This window comes from Lygodium microphyllum, chromosome 25, assembly GCF_053477565.2.
Source record: "Lygodium microphyllum isolate KBCC chromosome 25, Lygodium_microphyllum_v1.1.10, whole genome shotgun sequence".
Classification (NCBI taxonomy): domain Eukaryota; kingdom Viridiplantae; phylum Streptophyta; class Polypodiopsida; order Schizaeales; family Lygodiaceae; genus Lygodium; species Lygodium microphyllum.
The window spans coordinates 51641569-51664805 of NC_141159.1; the positions used below are offsets into that span (position 1 = coordinate 51641569).

A 23237-nucleotide genomic window follows, 5' to 3' on the forward strand; every position below is an offset into this window, starting at 1 on the left:
ATGCCTCTCTCTCTCTCTACATTTCTATGCTCATCATCCTCTTTGGGAGACTTTCCTAGATTCTACTAGCTTCAGACACAGTTTGTTCTTCAATTCTAAGCCCTTCTCTAGCACCATTGATTGCTTCCCACTTGTAGGACACCCAATGCAGCATGTGTTCACACAAAGCCCACCATAGAGATGGATATGGCACTCTTCAAGGGTTGATTGATAATTGAGTAAGGTATATCAATTTGATGTATCACTTCATTAGGATGGCTTTGCAGTAAGGAAAGTCCACAATTCGGAGCACATCTAAGGCATCACGAACTGTATTCTTACAAAGCTTTAAGTCAATTTTTATTCCTCACGTATATCAAGTGGATGACTTTCTAGGGAGAGGAGTCCAAGTTGGATACGAGTCTACAAATTTTAATAGATTTGAGGCTTCATGAAGTGTATCCCATAGAGCTTTAAGTCATTATTTATACAACGCAATGCAATATTTTGGAGTCTACTCCGTCGGACCTTTAGGTGAAGTTTGTTTGAATCTATCTTGTTAGACATTGTAGACATGTACCATTCCAACTTCCTAAAGGGTGAAGGTAGAGGCAGATGGGGAAGCTTGCATTGTGGTGGGGAGGGGGGCAACTTCCTTAGCCGTGGCATCACAACACATGCATGCCATGTTTTGCAGGAGTTAGCCATGCCCATCTAGTATTCTATGACCCGCAAGATTCCCTCTCTCCCTCTCTTTGAAGGCATTTCACTCTCTTTCTCTCTTGTGGGCAAGCGATATGATTCTATCCCTCTTTATCTCTTTAGAGCAGCTAGAAGCATGGAGAGAGCAACACAAAGGCATTGGGCTGTAATAGATAGTAACCATGAAAGCAAACACAAATGTAGACATAGGCATTGGTTGGAAAGTAGGCTTTCGACACACTCTCTCCATATTTTAAATTTTCAATCACATTATATTTTAAATTTATTTGTACACTTGTAGGTGGAGGAGGATGGTCAAAAGGCAAAAGTTTCACCACAGTCGCTTGGGTGTTGTAATCTCCTTTCTACCTGTTCTCAAAAATCCTAAGCACATGAACATAAATACGGTAATCATCTCATCATCATGAAAATTAGAAATTAGAATTTAGAAATCAGCAATTAGAAGTGCCACTGTGGATATTTACCTATTTAGAAGCTCACAAAAGCACACAAACATTGACAAAGCTATTCCTTATATAAAGATTGGATGGTGGAAGATGGCAGATGGTATTATTAGTGCAGGTCTAGTCTTGGCACAGTAGTTGCATGTTCATTGCCATAATCTCTATGCTTTATCTATTTCCTGACAACATAGCTATATTTGGTCTTTGTGCACTTGTTCTTCTCAAGGCTCTCTAGATAGAGCTGCAAAATAGGAGTCCAAAGTCTTATAATCGTTTTTTCCATCATGAAAAATGAAACTTTTGTTCTTCAAAGTCTTTATGTAAGAGATATTTTCTAAAAACATAGCTATATTTGGTTTCTGTGTGCTTGTTTTTCTCAAGATTCTCTGAATGGAGCCACTGAATAGGAGTCCAGAGTCTTGTAATTGTTTTTTCCAATAATGAAAAATAAAAATTCCGTTCTTTAAAGTCTTCATGTAAGAGCTATTTTGAGAGAGGGATTTTCCTTAAGACTTGAGAGTTATGTTTTTTGTGAAATTTTGGGATGCGTGCCCCATAGACTTTTGTAAGGTTTGGCCAAAGGTTGAATAGAGTTGAAATTAAGAGATAGTGTAGATTTTGTGTTTACCTTAAAAAAAAAGAGAGGAAGAATTCACCACGTTGGAATTATGTCTCGTGGGAATTTGTCTTAAAGTTATTGTGAATTATGCACTATTTCTCCAACGCTAAGGGTGGTAACTAGAAGGATGGATTTCCTTGCAGGTTCTCGGCCCAGCCTTCTCGTCAACCCCTCTTTTCTTCCATGGCTTCCTCGCATTCAGATCAGCACGGCTTCTTTCCGGCTTCGCCTCCTTCCTGGTCACCAGTTCATCGCTCCACATCGCATTCATCATGCCCGAGCACTCACCATACGTTGCTCCCAGCCTCATCCGGATCCAACTGTCTTCTTGACCTCCCTCAAGGCCTCCATCAATCTGATGGCCGTCTGCGGTGAGCAGCTAGTGATTGCCTAACTTCTTTATGCTTTATTCGACGTCATTTTTTGAAAATGTACTACTAACTTTAATGGATGAAAAGATATCCCAATACGTGGAGAGATATAGTAAAGGCTGCTGCTCGTGGCTGTGGACGCTGAGATGGTTAAAGCCATGAGCGAGAGAAATTAGAAAAAAGTTCTACTCATACTAGAAGGTCCTGTCCGATGAATGAATGATAGGTTTTGGTCAGAATAAATTGTCTCAGCAGTACACTTTGTGATATTGTTCACCTCTAGCTAGCTCTAGCTCTCGAGGGGGGTATCCTATCTGTGCATAGGAAAGATGCCAGCATGTCTTTGCTCACTCTCTCGCTAATAATTGGAGGGGAGGCCTGTCCCCTTCCGGGTGTTTGGCGCAGGGGGGGGGGGGGTCTTAATCTTAAAAACTGGCTCTAGCTTTCAAGAAGTGCACACACCTTTGGCTAGATGTGGAGTATTAGGATAACCTCTAGTCCATTTATCACTCATCATTGTGTGGGTGTTTGGGGGTGGGCCCGGGGGTTTGGAGGGGGGGGGGGGGGCGGGTTGGGTTTATGTCTTATCTTGAAAAAAAACCTAGCTCTAGCTCTCAACAAGTGTACACTTTTGGCTAGATGTGGAATCTTAGGATCATCTAATTCATTATCACTCTTCATTGAAGGAGGAGAGTTAGGAGGCACCTTCAAGTTTCCAATTCTTTCAGTTGGAATCAATAGATCGAGGCAAGTTGTATGATAAGATATCTTGTAGCTTGAACCTTTTGAAGAGGTAGGTCTTCTTCCTGCACCATAATCCATATGCAATTTTGCATGCATTGGTAAGATCACATAGACTCATCCCAAGTTTAAGATTTGGAGTTGTCATTGTTTCCAAGGTCTTCTATGCACTTGAGGCTTTCCTTTTACTATAAAATTCTATGTAGAGCTTTTACTCATTCTAATAGATATAAATGAGTGCTGCAAGCTGTGGGACTTGTAGCTCAGCCATAAACGCACCAAAGAACTTATTGTGAAGATATGCTAGGGTTTGCATTGAGAAAACACAAGGTACAAACATGACTACCACATGATAAACTAAGACAAAAAAGCAAAACGCAAAAAGAGAAAAGAAGAGCATTTGATGAATGAATGAATGAATGTTGAATACGAATGAGTTAAGAAGATGATAAGCATGTAGATGCTCAAGAGGTGGAGATGTCCAACAACCACCAACTTTCGTAGGAGCAGGTTGAGGGAGAGTGATGGAGACTGACCTCTTTGTGTATGGATGCTGGCTGCAGCAATATCACCAAATCTGGAGTAGATGATGTAGATTGGAGTTGAGGCTAATGTCATGCACCTTTTGATTGCTAGTTGGTGTAGAGGATGACTGAAAAACTGGTGAAGATGATGCAGAGACTGATCACAATGAAATGGAATGGCAAAACACAGATTTGTACTTGTTGGAATCAGCAATTGAGGTAGTCAGCAGCAAAACGCAGCAGGAATGTGCCACATGGGCGTTGGATATCAGGTTACTTTACGTTTGAGAGTGAAACACAGCTGTGTGACAGGTCATGGTAGGTGAAAAAGGGCTGGAAGACCTTGAAAACAAGTACTAGTTGTTGATGAGATGTCAGACCAGGTGTTGCCATGTGCAGTCTGGTAACACCTTGGAGGAGACAATGAACAGGCTGAAAGCAGCCAATATGCTGGTGTAGATGTGATAGCAAGGGTAATACCTTTGGGGGATGGTAGCTGTGAGGTAGACTGATGATGACAGCAAGGTTGCATTCTGTCCGCAGATGGAACCTTCTTGTCTGTTCTGTCCAGTCTGGTCAGATCCATTTGATCCATCCGGTTCCCTTTCAATCTGGACTGTTTGAACCAGTTGATCGTTGTGTGCAAAGACCACTTTTTGACCTTTTTTTGCCCCTTTTTAAAACTGTTTTCTGAATGTTTTTGTGGGCCTGTTTCAAAAATTTTCGGGCCCTCTTGTGAATGCATCCAACCCTTGTTTGGTGTCAGCAATCTTCTTGATGGCATCCACCTTAGCAGATGAAGGTTTGCTACCATTGTAGCCATACATATGCCCAACAATAAGCACTTTGTTCACCCCAAAAACTGATTTCAGCCCTAATAAAGTCAGATTCACCTCTGCCAACCTAGTCAAAATCTTCTTACAATTCATAATATGGCTACCACAAAGTGCCTACATCCATGATCATCCAACGTCTCATCCTTCTCTTCTTCTGTGCAACCCTTAACAAGCACATCATCTAAGAATGGCATCGTAAGCTGAGGGACGTAAGCACATAGGACCTTATACATGGCATTCATCATATACACTATAAACAGCCCTCTCCCACTTCAATCTCCACCCTCAACTTTCAAGCCTTCTCCACTCAAGCCTCAAGTCTCCACCTCTTTCACAAGCTCATGAGTCATCTCCATCTCTTTCTCTTCCTCCCTTTCGACCGCTTCCTCTTCCTTTCTCTTCCTCTCTTTAATCTTAAGAGTCAAGACTTCATACCACATCCTCTTCCACCTCTGTTACCACCTTCTATATCAACAACTTGACCTCTCTTACCACATCCATCTCCATCTCTATCTCTCTTACCACATCTTTCTACTCGAGTCTTGACTCCTATCTATAGTCTAGACTCTATCACCATGTCTAAAGCCCTTCATGAAGCCTTTTCTCTTTATACCTCACACCTTGAGAAAGCCACTGATTGCACCAATGCTTAAGTATTGCGGTAAGGTCCAAACAAGTAGTGTGACACGGCTTCTGATCCACTTGTCCAAGATAGGTGGAGAATGTGATTCATGCCCGAAGATTCCTCAAGTGGTGGTTGATGAGATCAAAACCGCTCCCTCTCAAACTGGAGGGAGAAGTAAGAGGAAAGCTTCCTCTCCTTGTCAATCTAAAGATGTAGAGGAGGGTATACCCTAGCGGATCCATGGTAGAAGATACTATAGAACCGGCCGGTTGACCACCTTGGTCAAAATATTTGCAAAATTGTTGCTTGATGGCACAAACTCTAGGCAAATGGTGCCTAGCTCAATTTGCTCTCTAGTGAAGTGCTAATAAACCACTACGTGCCGTATTCGAGGGGAGATGGTAGGATTGCTTGCAAGAGCAAATGGCACTTTGGTTATGGCAGTAGACAACGGTAGGTGACTTGCAAGGGAATTGAAGTGCAACCAACAAGTTTCTCAGATACATGGCCTTTGTAGTGCCATCGAAGAGAGCTCGATGCTCTATCTCATCCGTGGAAGCTGCCACCGTCTCCTGCTTACGGCTGGCCCAAGAGATGGGTGCCATGCCCAAGGTGTAGAGGTAGCCTCCACGAGAACACCGGGTGTCAGGATCTCCCGCCCAATCAAAATCAGTGTACCCTTGTAAGCATAAACCATGTCTATAAGTTAGTTCAAAATTATAGGCACACCTTAAATATCTTAACACACGAAGACAAGCAATCCAATGAGACATTCTAGGTGCATTAAAATATTGACTAAGCAAACTAACCGAGAATGCAAAATCTGGCCTAGTATGAATCAACCGAAGTAATTTCTCTACAGCAGAAGAATAGGTACGAGCATCAAAAGGTGGACCCGAGGTATCCTAGTGCAGATGGATAGTAGGATCTAGAGGCGTGGCCACTAGCCGTGTTTGATTAGTGCAATACTATTTCACCAGTTGTAGGATGTACTGCTATGACAGAAAGGTACTTCCCTAGGATCTGACAATCTCCATCCCTAAGAAATAAGAAAACAATTGTAAGTCTATCATCTCGAAGGTAGCACAAAACTATGCCTTAATTTTTGTTAGAGCCGTAGAATTTGAGCCAATGAGTAGGATATCATCAGCATATAGAAGGATATAGCTAACCCCCACGCTAGTGGTAGGCATGTATAGATTTGGATCATAGGGGGTAGAATGGTAGCCATGAGTCTGTAAAAACTTGTCCATCCTGTGGCACCAAGATCTCGGCGCTAGCTTCAGCCGTAAGGAGCTTTCTGCATGCGAAATACCTTGTCGGTTCGATGAGCGGAAGAAAAGCTGGGAGGCTGCTTCTCATAGACTTCCTCCTCTAAATAATCATTCAGAAAGGTACTTTTGACGCCCATCTGATACATCAAGCAATTGTGGTGAACGGTGAGTGCAATCAACAGATGAAAGGAGGTCAATCGAGGCAACCAACAGACGAAAGGAGGTCAACCGAGCAGTATGTGTGAAGGTTTCTTCGTAGTCAATGCCGTGCTTTTGCCTGAAACCTTGCACTACAAGGCGAACCTTGTATTTGTCTAAAGTACTATCAACCTTTAGATTGGTCCTAAAGGTCCACTTTGTCCCGATGACCTTCTTGTGACTAGGACGATCCACCAATGTCCAAGTCTCATTTCGGTCAATACTGTCCAGTTACTTTTCCATGGCCTTATGCCATAGAGGGTCTTGGAGAGCCTCCTGCCAACTATCCGGCTCAGAATGTGCAATATAATTAGCTGTAAACAACGATGCATATGAAGCAAAAGGGGTGAGCCGAGTAGACCTAGGGCCCTCTGGAGTGAGATCCGGTGGAAGGATCCTTGAATCCCACATAGTCTGCTGGTGCCAACAAGGTAAGGGGTCTTGCGGAGGAGGTTGGGGAGCTGAAGTATCTGTAGGAAGGTTAGGAGCGAGCAGTAGATCCGGCTCAATAGGCAGGATCTCAAATGATGTAAGCAAAGGGGAGGACGAAGAGTCCAGTGCAAAGGACTTCACGATGCCTCTCTCATTAAAGACGACGTGCTCTTAATGATTACCTTGTTTATTCGAGGATCAAACAAACGATAGGCTTTCGCTTTAGAAGATTAGTCCACAAAAATCAAGAGATCTGCTGGAGGGGTGAGCTTTCCTAGCTTGTCATCAGGAGTGTGCGTATAAGCATGACTATTGAAAACTTTGAAGTGAGAAATAACAGGCCAAGAGCTAAAGAATGGCTAATATGGAGTCTTTTTAGGGACTGTCCTAGTCGGGCATCGATTGAGAATGTACATTGAAGTATTAATAGCCTTGACCCAAAGGTGTTGAGGGAGCTTTGCTGCGAACAACATAGAGCGTGCCATGTTTACGACGTCTGGTTCCTATGCTCTACGACTCCATTCTGTGTAGGGGAGTTGGTAGATGTGAGCTAGCCTGTAATACCTTGCTCCTGTAGAAACTCACAAAACTTGTGGGAGGTAAACTTGCAACCAGAATCACTCCTCATAGTACCAGACGATGACCAGTCTGGTTATGGACTACTAGCACCCAAGCAGTGAAATAAGTAAAGGCATCGGACTTGTGCTTGAGGAAGTACACCCACATGTATCTAGAGAAATCATCCACTATCAAAAAGAAGTATAGTGCGCCATTTAAGGCGGCAGTGGATGTGGGACCACAAAGATCTACATGAATGAGCCTAAGGGGTTCCGCAACACGAGTGATGTTGGGTTTGACTCACGCCTATGCTCACAGAGGAGTGTTGATGATCCGCAATAGGACATTGGGGCACTTTTTGCTCTCCTTATGAGAGGTTTTTTCCCCCTAGTTATATTATCTTCTATTTTATGTGCTTATGTTACACAGTTTGAGCTCTTAACATGTTTTACACCTTTCGGGTGTGAATGCACATCAATAACCCTAAGGTTTAAGGGTTGTACTTTGTGCTTTCATTACTCTTTGGTAATCTTATCAGAGTCGTGCTGTGTTTTCACTCTCTTACTCTCTTCACTGTCAACTGTGTACTCTCAATTGAGCTTCGATCCTCCACCTCTCACATTTGGTATTAGAGCTACAGGCTCGCCCTCTCTGCAGGCTCGTTTGCTATAGCTTCCGTCACCTCCAGGAGTCTGTGGTAGTAGCCAGCACTGCTCTTTAGTCCACCAGTGCCTCCAGTCGCTCCCTATGCCAATGCCACCACTGCCTGTTGCTCCAGCTCCCCCGCCCTGGTCTTGTGTGAGCACACCAGCCGGCAGCCCCACCGGCGCCGCCACCTTGCAGATGCTAGTGCCTCTAGTGCAGATGCCGTCTGCACCAGCTCCCTGCCAACTGGCAGCTCCACCCGCCACTTGTAGTGCCTGCTCCACGTGCAGGTCCCCCAGCCGCCAACTGTGCCCTATTCACCAGGGCCGCTTGTGCTTTCAGCTGCCGGCGCGTGTCTGCTTGCACTTCGCTAGGTCCACCATCTCTGCCACACAGCTCCGCCACCTCGGCCATCAGCACCAGACCTGCCAACATAGAAGGTAAAAGGAGACATCTATCTATTTTTAATTCAAAATTTTGAATTTCAGCAAGGGGTTTCTTTTTGCCTGGGCAGTCTTGCATCTTGGACACACTCATTGCAGAAATTTCTTGGGAAGTGGGTCAGAAATTTGGGGCTTTTGGGTTTAGTGCAGACATTGGCACATGTACTACAGCTTCAGTCTGAAATAGACTGAAATTGTGCATTTTGGACAGCAAAATTTTGAGGCTTTTGCATTGGTTGTGTTGCTGAACACTGTTTGTGCATTGGACAGTTTTGACAGCGTGACACATATTTGTCAATTACATTGTGGTGCATGCTGTAATTTCCGGAAATTTTCAGATTTCCAAGTTGTTCCAACTTTAGGTCTTGCTTTTGTGCTCTTTGAAATAGTTACATTTACTATGGCCAATTAGGGATAGTGTAATGTATTCACATATGTATCCAAGCCTCAAGGATGATAGATTGGACGGCAATAATTATTCTCTATGGTCTTTCATGAGAAGAATGTGTTGATTGCAAAAAATCTTTGGGATTATATTAGTGGTGAAGAAGTTCGTCCTGGAGTTGTGGCTACTGTAGCATCTCCTCCGGGAGGACATGGTCAAAGGCCCGCTCTAGCTCAGTCACTTCCTCAAAGATCAGCAACACAAAAGACTTGGGACACACGGGATGCTCAAGCATTGTCACTAATTGCATTGGTAGTTGAGCGGTCTATAATTTTGCACATACGGTCTGTAGCTTCTTCACAAGAAGCATGGCTTATACTTGAGCAGATGTTTGCTAGAAAAAATGAGACACACATCTTTTTCTTGAAGAAAGAGCTTGAGAATGTGAAGATGGATGAAGGTGACTCCATACAGGATCATCTTAATAAAATTTAGGACCTGCGTGAGCAGCTAATGAATGCTAAGTCTCATCGTGAGAATTTCTCCGCAGCCACTTACTTTTCTTCAGCTGGTTAGTTTGCTCCTAGAAGAAGAGCAAACAAGAAAGAACAGTGGGGTGGATGTAGTAGCCTCTAAAGAGGCTTTTATGGTGAGGCAGGAAGGCAAGGGAAGACAGTGTAAAAATGCTCCGTAGAGTTTTGGAAGTTCAGGTACTTCATAGAGCAATAAGAAAGAGGGAGTAGGCAAACCAAAAAGGGCAAGTGCCACTATTGCAAGAAGCTAGGTTATTACATCATGGAATATAGGAAGCACATTGCTAAGAAGGAGGAGTGAGGGATGTTTGTTTCTGATGCGCCTTCTACTGCCACAAGGTCCGCGTCTTTTGTTGTAGACTGCGACTACTGTTTTTACACTTGTAGCTATGACTCTTCTTGGGTTGATAGGAGCATTTAGCTCTACTAAGGATGCTAGCGCTTGGTTCTTTGGTAGTGGTGCTTCTAAGCACATTACATCTTGTAGGGATTTGCTTTCCTCTGTTATTGCAGTTCCTGCTAGCAAGTTTGTGCAGTGTGCTAACGATACATCTTACCTTGTTACAGGTGTTGGGGAGATTGACTTGAAAGCCATTGATGGCTCTACTTTCTGTTTACAGGATGCATTATTTGTACTAGGCATAAAGAAGAATTTGTTGTTCATTTCTTCTTTAGCAAAGTGTGGTATGTAGGCCACATTTGATGATGACAAATGTATAGTCAGGGATAAAGAATTCTTGACTTTGGTTTTGACCGGCACATTATGTCATGGACTCTATAAGTTAGATGCCTATTCGATTGATTAGTCAATCTATTTAGCATCTAGTCTTACTCTTGCTATGTTATAGGCAGAGTTACGGTATGCTTGCATGGGGCATGCCAACTATGGTAGTCTGATGCTTATGTAGATGCCTATTCGATTGATCAGTTAGTCTATTTAGTATCTAGTTTTACTTCTACTGTATCATAGGCAGAGTTATGGCATGCTCGCATGGGGTGATGCTTATATAGCGTACTCAGATGCTAGATGGCTTACCTCTCTTGGAGAGACCTCTTGAGCATATTTGTGAGTGATGCAAAATGCATTGATTCTGGTTTTCTGGTGACGTTGCTTTTAAGGCAACCGTCAGATTATAGATTGTGCATTTGGATGTATGTGGACCTATGTAGACAAAGTCATTGGGTCGATGTTATTATTTCGTCACCTTCATTGATGAGTTTACTTGTTTTTGTTGGGTCTACTCATTGATGAAAAAGTGAGAGTGTATGATGCATTTTTGGCTTTTGTTGCACTTGCTGAAAATCAATATGATTGCAAGATTATGACTCTCCGTTCGAACTGAGGGGGGGAATATATGTCTTTCTTGTTGAATAATTTTTTGAAGTAGAAAGACATTGTCCATCAGTATACTACTGCATATACTCCACATAGCAGAATGGGGTTGTAGAAAGGAAGAATTAGTCACTCATAGAGATAGCTAGATGTATGCTGAAACCTAAGAGTTTGCCACATGGCTTTTGGATGGAAGTAGTTATGTGTGCCTGTCACGTGGCTTTTGGATGGAAGTAGTGATGTGTGCTTGTTATGTTTTGAACAGGTGCCTTGTCAAGGCATTAAAAAATGTCATGCCTTTTGAGGCTTGGAACAGTCTCGGAAACCTTCAGTTGGCCACTTTCGTACTTTTGGGTGTCTTGTGTATGCTTATATTTTCAAAGTACTAAGAAAGAAGTTGGACAACAAGGCTGTCAAATATTATTTTTGTAGGGTACAATAGTGAGAGCAAAGGATATAGACTATACGATCCTGTTTCCAAGAAAGTCTTTGTCAGTAGGCATGTGATTTTTGATGAAAAATCAGAATTATCCCTTGCTGGTTTTGATACATATCAGGTCGCAAATGATGTGTTTAAAGGGTGTTTCCCATTTCTTTTGGTGATACGGCTAGAGCTTCGGTAAATGAACAAAATATTCAGCCAATTGCTCCATTGAGCAATGTAGAAATTCAGCCAATGGTTGATCTGAATATTCAGTGAGATGCTTAATTTGAGATTCAGCAGGAGCTTGTACACAATCAGGAAGCTAGGTAGATGCCTAGATGGTACTTGCAGACTATGAAAGATAGTCATTTGGATGCTCCTATTGTTGGTCGTACTAGAAGACAAGTTTGTCTGCATGATCATGCTAATACAATGGAGTTTGTTATGGCAGCACATACACTTGATGATGAGGAGCCAGAATGTTTTGAGGATGCACAACAAAGTGTGCATTGGATGGCATGCAAGCTGAATTTGATTCTATCATAAAGAATCAAACATGGGATTTAGTGACATTGCCTGTTGGGAAGAAAGCCATTGGCACAAAGTGGGTCTATAATCTGAAAAGAAATGCAGATGGATCCATTGATAAGTATAAAGCCAGGCTTGTGGCCAAAGGCTATGTGCAAAAGAAGGGCATTGACTATGAGGAGATGTTTGCTCCTACATCCCCTATGACTACCATTCGGTCCATGATTGCTTTGGCTGCCCATCATGGTTGAATTGTGCACCAACTTGATATTAAGACTGCATTTTTTCATGGGGAACTTCAAGAAGAAGTGTATGTACAATAGCCCATTGGTTTTGTAATTCAGGGATGCAAACACTTGGTATGTAAGCTGAAAAAGGCTTTGTATAGTTTAAAGCAAGCTCCATGAGCCTAGTATGCAAAAATTGATGCCTTTTTACTCAGCCAAGGGTTCATTAACAGCCCATCAGAGTCTACTCTTTACATATGCAAAGAGGGGGGATCCTTGCTGCTTATATGTCTTTATGTAAATGATCTTCTGCTCATAGGGACACATGCCCAAAAGGTATAAAATACGATAAGTGTCCGATCTGTGTAACATAAGTACATAAAATAGAAGATAATATAATTGGGGGGGAAAACCTCTCATAAGGAGAGTAAAAAGTGCCCTAGTCTTCTATCATGGATCAATGACACTCCTCTAAGAGTGTAGGCGTGAGTCAAACCCAACAAACCCCCCTAGAGTGAAAAGTGATCAACATACAAGGATCATCCACCAAAGGAGATCAAATTTAAAGCATTGCGAAATGATTCAAATTTATCACGAGGAAAAGCTTTGGTGAAGATGTCTGATTGTGAAATGGTTCAAATTTGTCACTAGGAGGAGCTTTGTCATCACACTCCTCTAAGAGCGTAGGCGTGAGTCAAACCCAACAAACCCCCCTGGAGTGAAAAGTAATCAACATACAAGGATGTAATTTAAAGCATTGCGAAATGCTTCAAATTTGTTATGAGGAAGAGCTTTGATAAAGATTTTTGCCACATCATTGGCGGTAGGATAGTAGGCAAGGCTAATATCTCTTGCATTACCTTGTACATCCGTTGTAATAAAAGATTGATTGATACTTTATCAATCAGAGAAATAATGCAACCTTATTTTTTTGAAACCTCTGAAATTGCAATTTAACTTTAGCAATGGGAAGAGAGTTTTATTTGAGAGTTGTTTCAATAAACTAAGCGAGACATAATTTGAGTATTGAACTCTGTTATTGACGCTATATAAACTTTGTAAAATTTAACTTGCGAATTGCTGGCACATGTAAGCAAAGTGAGTTGAAGAAGGCTTCTTCAACTCTAGTGTGCTATGCTCATGATACATCGCAAGCACCTTTATCTTTACCGCGAAGAATGTGACAATTGATGTAGCTTTGCGGACCACCCTCTTCACCCACTTGAGCTTCCCAATGTCCTCCATGAGCAAGTCCAACAATGACTTGCACATGGAGTCCACATAATCGTAGGGAACTCGGCCTCAAGCAAACGGCCCATGTGCCGACAATTCGATGCATTGTCGGTAACAACTTACACCACATTTGAGGGGTCCATCTACAACCACAATTTACAAATTACAAGTTATGTATAAATCAAATTTCAATTATGAATCATGATATTATCATAATGAAAGAAAGTGAAACAAATTTAAAATACAAATTGCAATGTATACGGTATACCTCAATGATAGCTTGTCGAATGTGGCGGCAGTTGAATACGCCCGTCATTTTTCTCCCCCTCTTGCCGGTATCTACGGTCTGCAAAAAGTAAGTGCCAAGTGGACATGAGACGAGTATGTTGATGATGCCCCGTTTCTTACGATCACTCCATCCGTCGGTGAGAATGGAGCAACCATATTTTATCCATGCGGCTCGAAAAGGATCAAGGGCTCTATCAATCCTCTCCATCTCTTCATCAATCTTTCTTGTGCTCATGTTGTTGTATGTGACACCGGTCCATCCTTCATATGGACCCACATTGGCAATGGCTTTTACCATATTTTTCCATTGCTCTTGCTTTAGAATATTGAATGCAAGATTGCACTCAATCACTGTGCGTGCAATTTCAATGTCCGCAAGTCATTGCCTTTCTCTAAGAAAGGCAACCGATCCACGCATATGACCGGGAGCTTGAGAGAGAGATGATTGTCTCTCTGGCACTGCATGAGCCTCCACTCTTTGTCTTTTACCGGAGCCGGATGCGGATGTGGAGCCCTCACCACCAATGGTAGAGGCCTCTCTTGCATCGGTTGAAGGTACGCCCACATTGGATGCTTCCTCGTTAGTAGGCATAGGAGTTGGTGCCGATTCTCCTCCTCTTGTGGATCCCCCTTTCATCTTGGCGAGAATCTCCTCCGTAATGTTTTGAGGGATCTTCTTGCATGGAGCAACTTGCCCCCCCGTCTTGGAAAGATGTTGGAGAAGCGGAGTTGCACCACTTGTATATCGCTTCCCGCAATACTTGCATGTCCAATGGTGGGAGTTGGACTTCTTTGTGTCCCTCTCCACATGGATCGCATGCAAATTGAAGGCCTCGTGCTTCTTACGAGTCATGGTGCCGATGACGAATAAAGAGGCCACAGAGAGAGAGAGAGAGAGAGAGAGAGAGAGAGAGAGAGAGTATATTAAGGTCTCTAAAAGGCCAATGTGGCCTATGAGACCAAAGCAGTACATACAATGATGGTGTGTTTCTTATCTGGAACGAGAAAAAGATGAAAAAACATGCCTATAAGACTGAAAAAGAAATGAAATAGTGTCCTATAAAAGGGAAACATGTTAGTGATCTAAAAGTGAGAGTAGAGAAAGAAAAACTCTCTATCAATGATATGTCTGTTCTCTAGGGAGGTGTATCTCTGCATGGCTGAGGCGTCTCGGCATCTGTCTCCTGTGGCGCTCAATGATGGCTTTAATTTGTCTGTGGTGTGGATGTCTAGGCCTTCGTCCGGGTGGACGTGGGTGCCTAGACCGGCTAAGTGCCACTGCTGTGAGAAATGCGGGATCTAGAGCATGGCATAACCGGAAGCTATGGAGGATGGAAGGAGAAGTGTAGACTCATGATGGAATGGACACTGTTTGTTACACAAGTGAATTAGGTTCCAAGATTGAGACTTGGACTCATAAACACAATCTTGTGTATGTGGACAATGACATTGACACTTTACTGAAATGAAAAGAGTACTATCATTGCATTAAGAAAGGAAGCAAGTACAATGCTTTATAGGAAAGTAGGAAACTGCAGTAGGCACCATTGTGCATATGGGATAAGTTAGCCTGCATGTCCTTGACCCTGAGACTCCATACAAAGAGGCTGTTTGAGTGTGATTGCTGATTCTCAACACCCCTCCTCAATCACAACTAGGAAAGGCACAAAGTGTGTAGAGGCTGTAATGAGAACCACCTGCAAAGTGTGGGCATACCACAGACATGGCAAAACACCAGAGGCTGTCGCAGAAAAAGCTAAGTGTGGGTACCATAAACATGGTGGACATCCAGAGGCTGTAACAGGGGCCTCACAAAGTGTACAGGGACTGTAATGCCAAGTTACATAAGGTGTTTACATAGCTTATGGCAGGAAGCATTAGGGCAAGGAAAAATACAAGGCTATTAAAATAGTCTATCAGAATTATGAGAGTACAAGGACTGATGAGTCTTGTCCTTCCGATCCTGGTGGTCTTCATCTTCTTCTTCCTTTGCTTCATTTTCTTCTTCTTCTTTGACTGCGACTAGATAGGCCTTTTGGGATCTCTTTCTTGCGTGGCAGAACTTCTCGGTGTGTCCGGTCCTTTTGCAGAAGTCACAAAAGAGCTGATCCTTCTTGCCTTTGTACCTGTTGCCAACATATAATGCATGCTCATCTCTAGAGGTACTTGGTTCTTCTTTAGTTTTTAGCTTCTTTTCTTCTTCTAACAGTGATGCCTGGATATCAACAAGTTCAGGATTTGGCATGTTGATTAAAGTTGTTGATACATTATTATATTCAGGAGGCAAGCTCTTAAGTAGAACACCGATGCAAACATCTTCATCCATTTTAATGTTGATTCCTGCAAGTTGGGTTAGGAGTCCTTCCATGTAATTAAGATGTGTGGCAAGTGATGTGCTGGACTTCATTTCAAGCCTGAAGAATTCAATTAGGAGACCATACTTTGATGATTTAGATTGTGCACCGAACAGGGTGTCAAGTCTTTTCCATGTATCCTGTGAGGTCTCACAGTTATCCACGTGATGGATATAACTGTCGTCTAGCTCCAATTTGATAATGGCCTGGGCTCTGTCATCATTCTTTTGCCAAGTAGTTGCAAGGTCCGCGTCCCGAGGTTTCTTCTCTTTGCCATTTGTGATGGCCCAGAGACCCTTCTTCATCAGGATGAGCTTGATGCGGGTTTGCCAAGTGTGGAATCCGACTCCTTTGAATCGAGCATTTGGAGAGTCTTTGCCCATGTTAGATTTACGGGAACAGTAGCAAATCAACTTCAGACTTTATTAGATTTGAGCAACAGAAGAATTGATTGAGAGACACAAGTGCTAAAAAGCACTAACTGAGTGTCAATGAATACCAAATCTGCAAAAGTCTTTTACTCCAAGTTATCTTCCCCTTCTTGATTTGATGCTGATGCCTTCAGATCTGAGTGACAGTACTTAAATGAACTTCAGAGAGTAAAAATATCTTCTATGTAATTGAAATGAGTAGCAAGGGTAATGCTACTCTTCATGAGAAGCATCCACTTAAAGACTTCATGTTTGGCATTAGTATGACTAGGAATCAGCTTCTAATGACTGAGAATAACCAGCAATCTAGATGATCTTGAACGTGTTAAAAAAACACGAGTGCCAAGAATCACTAGACTAGTATCAAGAGATACTATGTAATTCAAGCACTTGATGTTGATTCTTGAGCTATGATTTCTCACTTCCCTTGCTGATTTGAATGAGGCACTGCGTAGATCAGAGTTGCAAATTATTGGTTGAGCCCAAAGGAATGAGAAATTGAATAGGCTTATGAGCTTTGGTTCAAGGGCTATGGCTTCCCTTTAGGGTTTGCAGGGTGCAGCCTGGTTTTTCAGCTCGTGCAGTTCGTGGACGTAACCATTTTGCACAAGACTTGATGGGAAGGAAGCTTGGGTAATGAGCTTCAATTGCCCTATGGACACGGACCAGATCACAGCACGCAGAGGCAGCGCGAACTGTACGACCAGAATATGGCGCAGAATGGGCAGCGACTTTCAATTTGTGCAATGCTGGAGCTAGGATTTACCAATGTCGGGCTTTGATGTGACAAGGAGCTGCGCTAGGACCATAGGAAAGTTTCTCCAGAAGGAAGCGTGGGGAAATATGGGCTGTAGAAGTAGATCAAGAAGCTCCAAGTGAGCTGGGTACTGTCTGGCTATGGCAGACAAGAGTGAGGATGAAGTTGGAAATAGAGTCATACACCAATCTTGAGCTGTCCAGAGATGAAGAGGAGCTGAAAGAGCAGAGAGGAGACCTGAGACATGCTAAGCCATGCTCAGCTGTGCTCTGATACCATGTGAGAAATGCGGGATCTAGAGCATGGCATAACCGGAAGCTATGGAGGATGGAAGGAGAAGTGTAGACTCATGATGGAATGGACACTGTTTGTTACACAAGTGAATTAGGTTCCAAGATTGAGACTTGGACTCATAAACACAATCTTGTGTATGTGGACAATGACATTGACACTTTACTGAAATGAAAAGAGTACTATCATTGCATTAAGAAAGGAAGCAAGTACAATGCTTTATAGGAAAGTAGGAAACTGCAGTAGGCACCATTGTGCATATGGGATAAGTTAGCCTGCATGTCCTTGACCCTGAGACTCCATACAAAGAGGCTGTTTGAGTGTGATTGCTGATTCTCAACAACTGCTCTATCCAAAGGAACACCTATAGAAGATGAGGCCCAATGATGATGTACTCCTGTAGGCTGTGTGGCAGTAGTAGTGGTATCTGCCATACTCTGTCGTGTATCAGTGAAAAAGTCAGTGACTGCTCTCTGTCTATGTGAGCCGAGCTGTGGGGGCCTCCTACTCCATAGAATTGTTGCTCTGCGCCTCTGGAGCTCCAAGAGGAAAAATCCCAAGCATCTCTGATCCTCAAACTGCATGATCCGTCTCAGGGGTCCAAAACCCTCTCGAAACAGACAGCGGTATCTACCTCGTACGTCATAATATACAGTGCATCGGCAGATGTAGTGTTCCTCTATCTCTGGCTCTCTGTCGCATAGTGGGCATATATGCATTCTTCTGTCTGTATATCCTCCCATCTGCCTGTCTCAATCCTTAGGTGGTGGGATGAGGTGCGGATGACCAATAACTGTGCGTAGTCCATGAGGCAGCTGTGTGTCCATATAATTGGGTCGGGTGATGAAACCATCCTCAGATACGGGGATGCCTCTTTAGGGGCAAACTTAGAGTATGCAGGGGGAAAATAGCATATGGCAATATACATGTCTCGAGTTCTGCTTGTACGTAACCTGATCCACATGTATCTTGCCTCTACATCTCTATGTACCACTTGGACTGTATCTCGGAGCTCTTCTCTAAATAGAATTGCCACACCTCGTGATCCCCTCGTCCCTCCAGGCCGTCTAGGCTGAGGGCAATATACACTTTCCCTTCTATATCCATATACATCAGGTAAACGACTGTCTTTACATTGATGTGTCTCAGTATACATAGCAATGTCTATACCTTTGAAAGTATCCTCAAAATAACCTGCATTTGTCTTAAGGGAGCCATTGCAATTCCACAGTGTGAACTTTAGGGTCTCATAGGCCGCGCACCGTCATGCCGCCCTTTTCTTTGTGATGATGACTCTTCCATCTCTGTATACAGCCCATTTACCTGCTTTTCGTAGAGTGTCTGCATTCGTCACTGCTGCCACAGTACATCCGTCACTGCTGCCACAGCATTCATTCGTTGCTGCTGCCACAGTTTGTTCGTCACAGTGCATTCGTCAAACTACATTTGTCAGACTTCATTCGTCAAAGTACACTGCTCTGCCAGATACGTGTGCTGGTGTCACGTCTGTCTTGTCTGCATCCGGCTCGTCACGCCTGTTGTGTCAGCATCCGTCCGTCGTGCCCGTCACACCAGCGTCACGTAGCTCACGGTCCCGTCACACCCGTCTCGTCAGCGTCCAGCCCGCCAGCATCACTCCCGCCACATCACGCGACGTCACGCCACGTCACACACGTCATAGAGAGAGAGAGAGAGAGAGAGAGAGAGAGAGAGAGAGAGAGAGAGAGAGAGAGAGAGAGAGAGAGAGAGAGACGAAGAGGCGATGGCGGGAGGAGAGCCCGTCTGACCAGCCGCCGCCAATCTGACCTGCGGGTCGTGATAGCGACCGTTGCTGGTCGCTGTTGTCGCCAGTCGGACCTGCGGGACCTGCTGGGTGTTTCGTCACGCCTATCGACTACTGTCCCGTCACTTTGCCACGTCGCAGACGCCTGCCCTGACTCGATCATCCGGCTGTCCTCTGGCCCTCCTGCTCGCGTGCGCCCACTTTTGCAGAAGGACCGACCTGCTGTAACCCTAATCTTCACGGTTGTTACACGAATAGAGCATCTCGTCCAGGTATGCTGTATCTGCTGCCCTGCTAACCATCTGCCCTACGTCTTGCTGCTCCTGGGTGCCACTCTGCAAGCTGTGGTGCTGAGAAGGGTGAGCGAGTCTCATCATCTCGCAGTGCAAGTAGCGTCCTGTACAGTTCTGAGTGCTCTCTGGGCTACATAGAGAGAGAGAGAGAGAGAGAGAGAGAGAGAGAGAGAGAGAGAGAGAGAGAGAGAGAGAGAGAGAGAGAGAGAGAGAGAGAGAGAGAGAGAGAGAGAGAGAGAGAGAGACTTGTAGTCCTCCTTCAAGATCAAATCGTCACACGATGGCTGGTTTGGATCTGGATTTCATAGACCAAACAGTGGCAGCACTTGGCCCGGATTCAGATGCCGAGGAACCTGAGGACATGGTTCCGTGCAACGAAGAGATGCCCCCTGGTCCCGACATTCAGCCTGCGGGTAAACGTACCAAGCATACTTCGGAAGAGATAGGTGTTCCTTCGGATCGTTCCTATGCTCAGGTTGCTTCCGATCCGCTGGACTCTCAGGATGTTGACTGGGAGCATTTGCTGGAATTTGCCAACACGTTGCTTGGCGATTATGTTCAACATAATCAGGAAGCCTTTTCTGACTCAGCACCTGATGATGTTCTGGACGCCACCGTGGACCCAAAAACTGTCCTACGCTCCTTTTCGGTATTTTATGATCGTGTTGTGATACTCTTCTTCACTGGTCGAATCCCGTTGCTTTCCCGTATTCGCCAGTGGCTGCACAGTCTGCTACAAGGGGAATGTGTTGAAGAGATTTTTGTTGGCTCCCGAGGGTTTTTTGAGGTTCTGTTGAAATCAAAGACGCACCGTGCTGCTCTCCTGTCTAAACTGCCTTTATTTTTTGAACGCCGCTTGGTTCATGTGGTTCCATGGCGCCCAATGGCAGATTTTCAGCGTCTGCTGCAACGTGAATGCCCTGTGTGGGTAGAAGTGGAAAATTGCCCGGCCGTTTATTGGCCACTGTTGAAGGATGCTATGGCCGCGGTGGGCACTGTTCTGGTCCCTCCCAGTCTCCGGGCAATGAATCGCAACCGCTTGTGTATGCTATGGGACACTGCAAGAAAAAGGCCTGCTTGGTTGCGCCTCAACTGCTCGGGCATGCATCCGTTGCACTTTCGATTGAAATGGGGCAATTTTGCAGGGCATTGCTTTTCCTGTGGACAGTTGGGGCATTTTATGGCTAAATGCCCGGAACAGCAACATACCTCCGATGTTGGCCATGCTGCGCCGCCCATGGAAGATATGGTGTGTGATACCCCGTCGCTGGATGCTCTTCACCAGCCCCAAGTTCTGGCCAAAGGTAAACAACAGCTTTCGGGTCTGGATTCCCGTGCCACTGATTGGGTGGAAGTACGTGCAAAAAAAGGCAACAGGGTTGTTGCTGGCATGGAAAATACTGTGCCTACTACCTCACAAGATTCCATGCGTACATATATGCGCAGGAAGGAAATGTTGTCTTCCGAGTGCTCTGCTCCTGCTATGGTTCCCTCTGCCCCCCGTCATCAGCCTGCCAGAAAAATGTATTCGGATCGTCCAAAGGGTCCCCCTGCTAATCTGGCATTTGATACCAGAGGTAACGTCATTACCCCGTGGGACCGTCGGTATCCCCGTTCCAACCCCAAGCCAGCAGATATGCCGTCTACTTCTAAATCTGGTCCTCAGAACTCTTTTGCTGTGTTGGCAGATTTCTTGGACGAGGGAGTCCTGGACATTCTTGCCGACAAAGTCAAATCGAGGCAAGCTGTGTCTCGTACCTGATTTGGTTTTAACTACACATGAAAATAGCCACGTGGAATGTGCGAGGAATTTGTTCTCGCCACAAGCAACATGCCATGTGGACTGTATTGCATGAAAATCAGTGGGATGTTCTGTGCGCTGTTGAGCACAAGAGTCACGGTGAAGTCGGAAAAGTGGTGGATTGCAATGGCTTTCGACTGTTCTATGCAGGGACACAGGCCATGCATTATTCGGGAGTGCTCATGATTGTACATGACAAATATCAGCCTATGCTTATTAAAAATGATGTTCATGGCCGCTTTTTGGCGATTGAAATTTTATTCGAAGGGGAAATCTTATGGTTACTTGGCCTCTATGCTCCGAATGATTCGTTATCTCGTCGGGAGCTTTGGCAGACTTTGCAGACCTCCTTGTCACTTGGCAGACGGGGCTTCTTCATGGGGGATTTCAATATGTGTGTGGATTCTTCCCAGTCCACATTGGAGCATTCGGTAATGGACGCGCCGGAAAGTCGTATGTGGCATGAGTTGGCTCTTGCTGTTCTTAAGCAAGATCTCTGGTCCTGGCTACACCCGTCTTCTACAGGGTTTACTTTCCATTCTGCCCAGTATGCAACAACATGGTCGGGACTGGATCGTATATATATCATGCAGAATGATGATTTTCTTCCCGAGATGCTCGACATCAAAGTGTTGCAGCAATATGCCTTGTCAGATCATTTCCCTCTGCAGCTTGAGCTGCTTGCACAACCCATTGCACCTTTCAAGCGATTTCTGGACCGACTCCCTTTGCGCTTCAACTCATCTTACCTGAAGCATGCACTCTTTCAGGGCTATATGCAGCAATTGATTGACAGATTCGTCTTGGACTTCTCTTCGCAGGGCACTGCGTCTTTTGAAAGATTGCTCTCTAATGTGCAGCGGGTCGCTCGGCAGTATGGGATTTATCATGCCTCTCTTTGTCGGCAGCGTCGCAAGGCAGCAGAGGATCTGCTGGCTTTGGTTCGTTCTCTGCTCGTGGACACTCCGGATGATGCATTCCTGCTCGCACTGGACATGCGGGTGGCTGATCTTATTAAAGCATTCCAGTTGAAATCATATCAGCAGGCCAAACTGCAACATCTGACCGAAACTTTGCAAGATAGTGCATGTCAGACCCATAAGTTCTTTCGAGCTCTCCATGCCTCTCCTGCTCGAGAAAATATGACCAGACTCGAGGATGCAGAAGGCCACCTTATCCTGGATCCGCAGACTATTGTGCATATGTGCAGGAATTATTTCCGTGACCTTCTCGGTTCCACTTCTCTACCTTCCGCCCAAATTACTCAGGCCCGTTCGACTTTTTATGACCTGGTCCGCAATCAGCTTCCGCAGGACATGCAAGCTACTATGGAGTCCGATATTTGTGAGGCAGAGGTTATGGACATCCTGCTACACTTGCCTAAGGATAAAAGCCCGGGTTGGGATGGTCTCACTAATGAGTTCTTTGAAGCTTTTGCTACCCAACTGGTGAAACCTTTGCAGGCTTTGTTTCAGCAGGTGTGGGAAACGGGGATCATGCCTTCCTCATGGAAAGAAGGCCTTATTAAACTGCTTCCTAAAGCTCCTTCGCCATCTAAGTTGACACAGTGGCGCCCAATTTCTTTGATGGGTTCAATGTACAAAATCTTTTCCAAAGTAATGGCGAATCGACTCCATAAGCATCTCCCGACCATTGTGCACCCTCTCCAGTATGGTTTCATCAAGGGCCGAAATATCCTACACAATGTCTTGAATGCTCAACTGGCAATTGATTATGCCAGGCATTCCAATCAGGAGGTCGTACTGATTCAACTGGACCTGGAAAAGGCTTTTGACTATCTGGACTGGTCTTTCGTTGCTGAACTTATGTCTGCTATGGGCTTTGGTCCGCGGATGTCTCGACTAATATACACCATTAGTGCTGCAGCATCTTCGCGGGTCATGCTGAACGGAGGTGTTACTGAGCCATCTGTCCTTGCCCGCTCTGTCAGACAAGGGTGCCCTTTGAGCCCTCTATTTTTTGCCCTTGCAACACATCCAGTTCTTTCGATGTTATCTCATATGGCAGCCTCTTCTCAGTTGGCAGGACTGTCGCTTCCTACAGGACAGCACTTCATTAGCCAATCCCTGGCAGATGATACTTTTATGATTTTGCGTGCGGACAGGGATAACCTTCGAAGCGCATTGGATGTTTGGAGCCTCTTT

General features: G+C 44.6%; 1 protein-coding gene across 2 annotated transcripts in view; it reads left to right on the forward strand.

The window, feature by feature from the left end:
- The first annotated feature begins 1859 nt into the window (after positions 1 to 1859).
- The window catches only part of LOC148014218 (protein PIN-LIKES 7-like), a 162009-nt gene continuing 140631 nt past the window's right edge, over positions 1860 to 23237 (forward strand). The window contains exon 1 of one of the 2 annotated variants that reach the window (XM_087666334.1): positions 1860 to 2135. In XM_087666334.1, coding sequence (XP_087522460.1) covers positions 1892 to 2135 — 244 coding nt within the window. In that variant the 5' untranslated portion in view covers positions 1860 to 1891. The remainder of the gene's footprint in view (positions 2136 to 23237) is intronic. The other variant, XM_087666335.1, reaches the window with a different exon arrangement.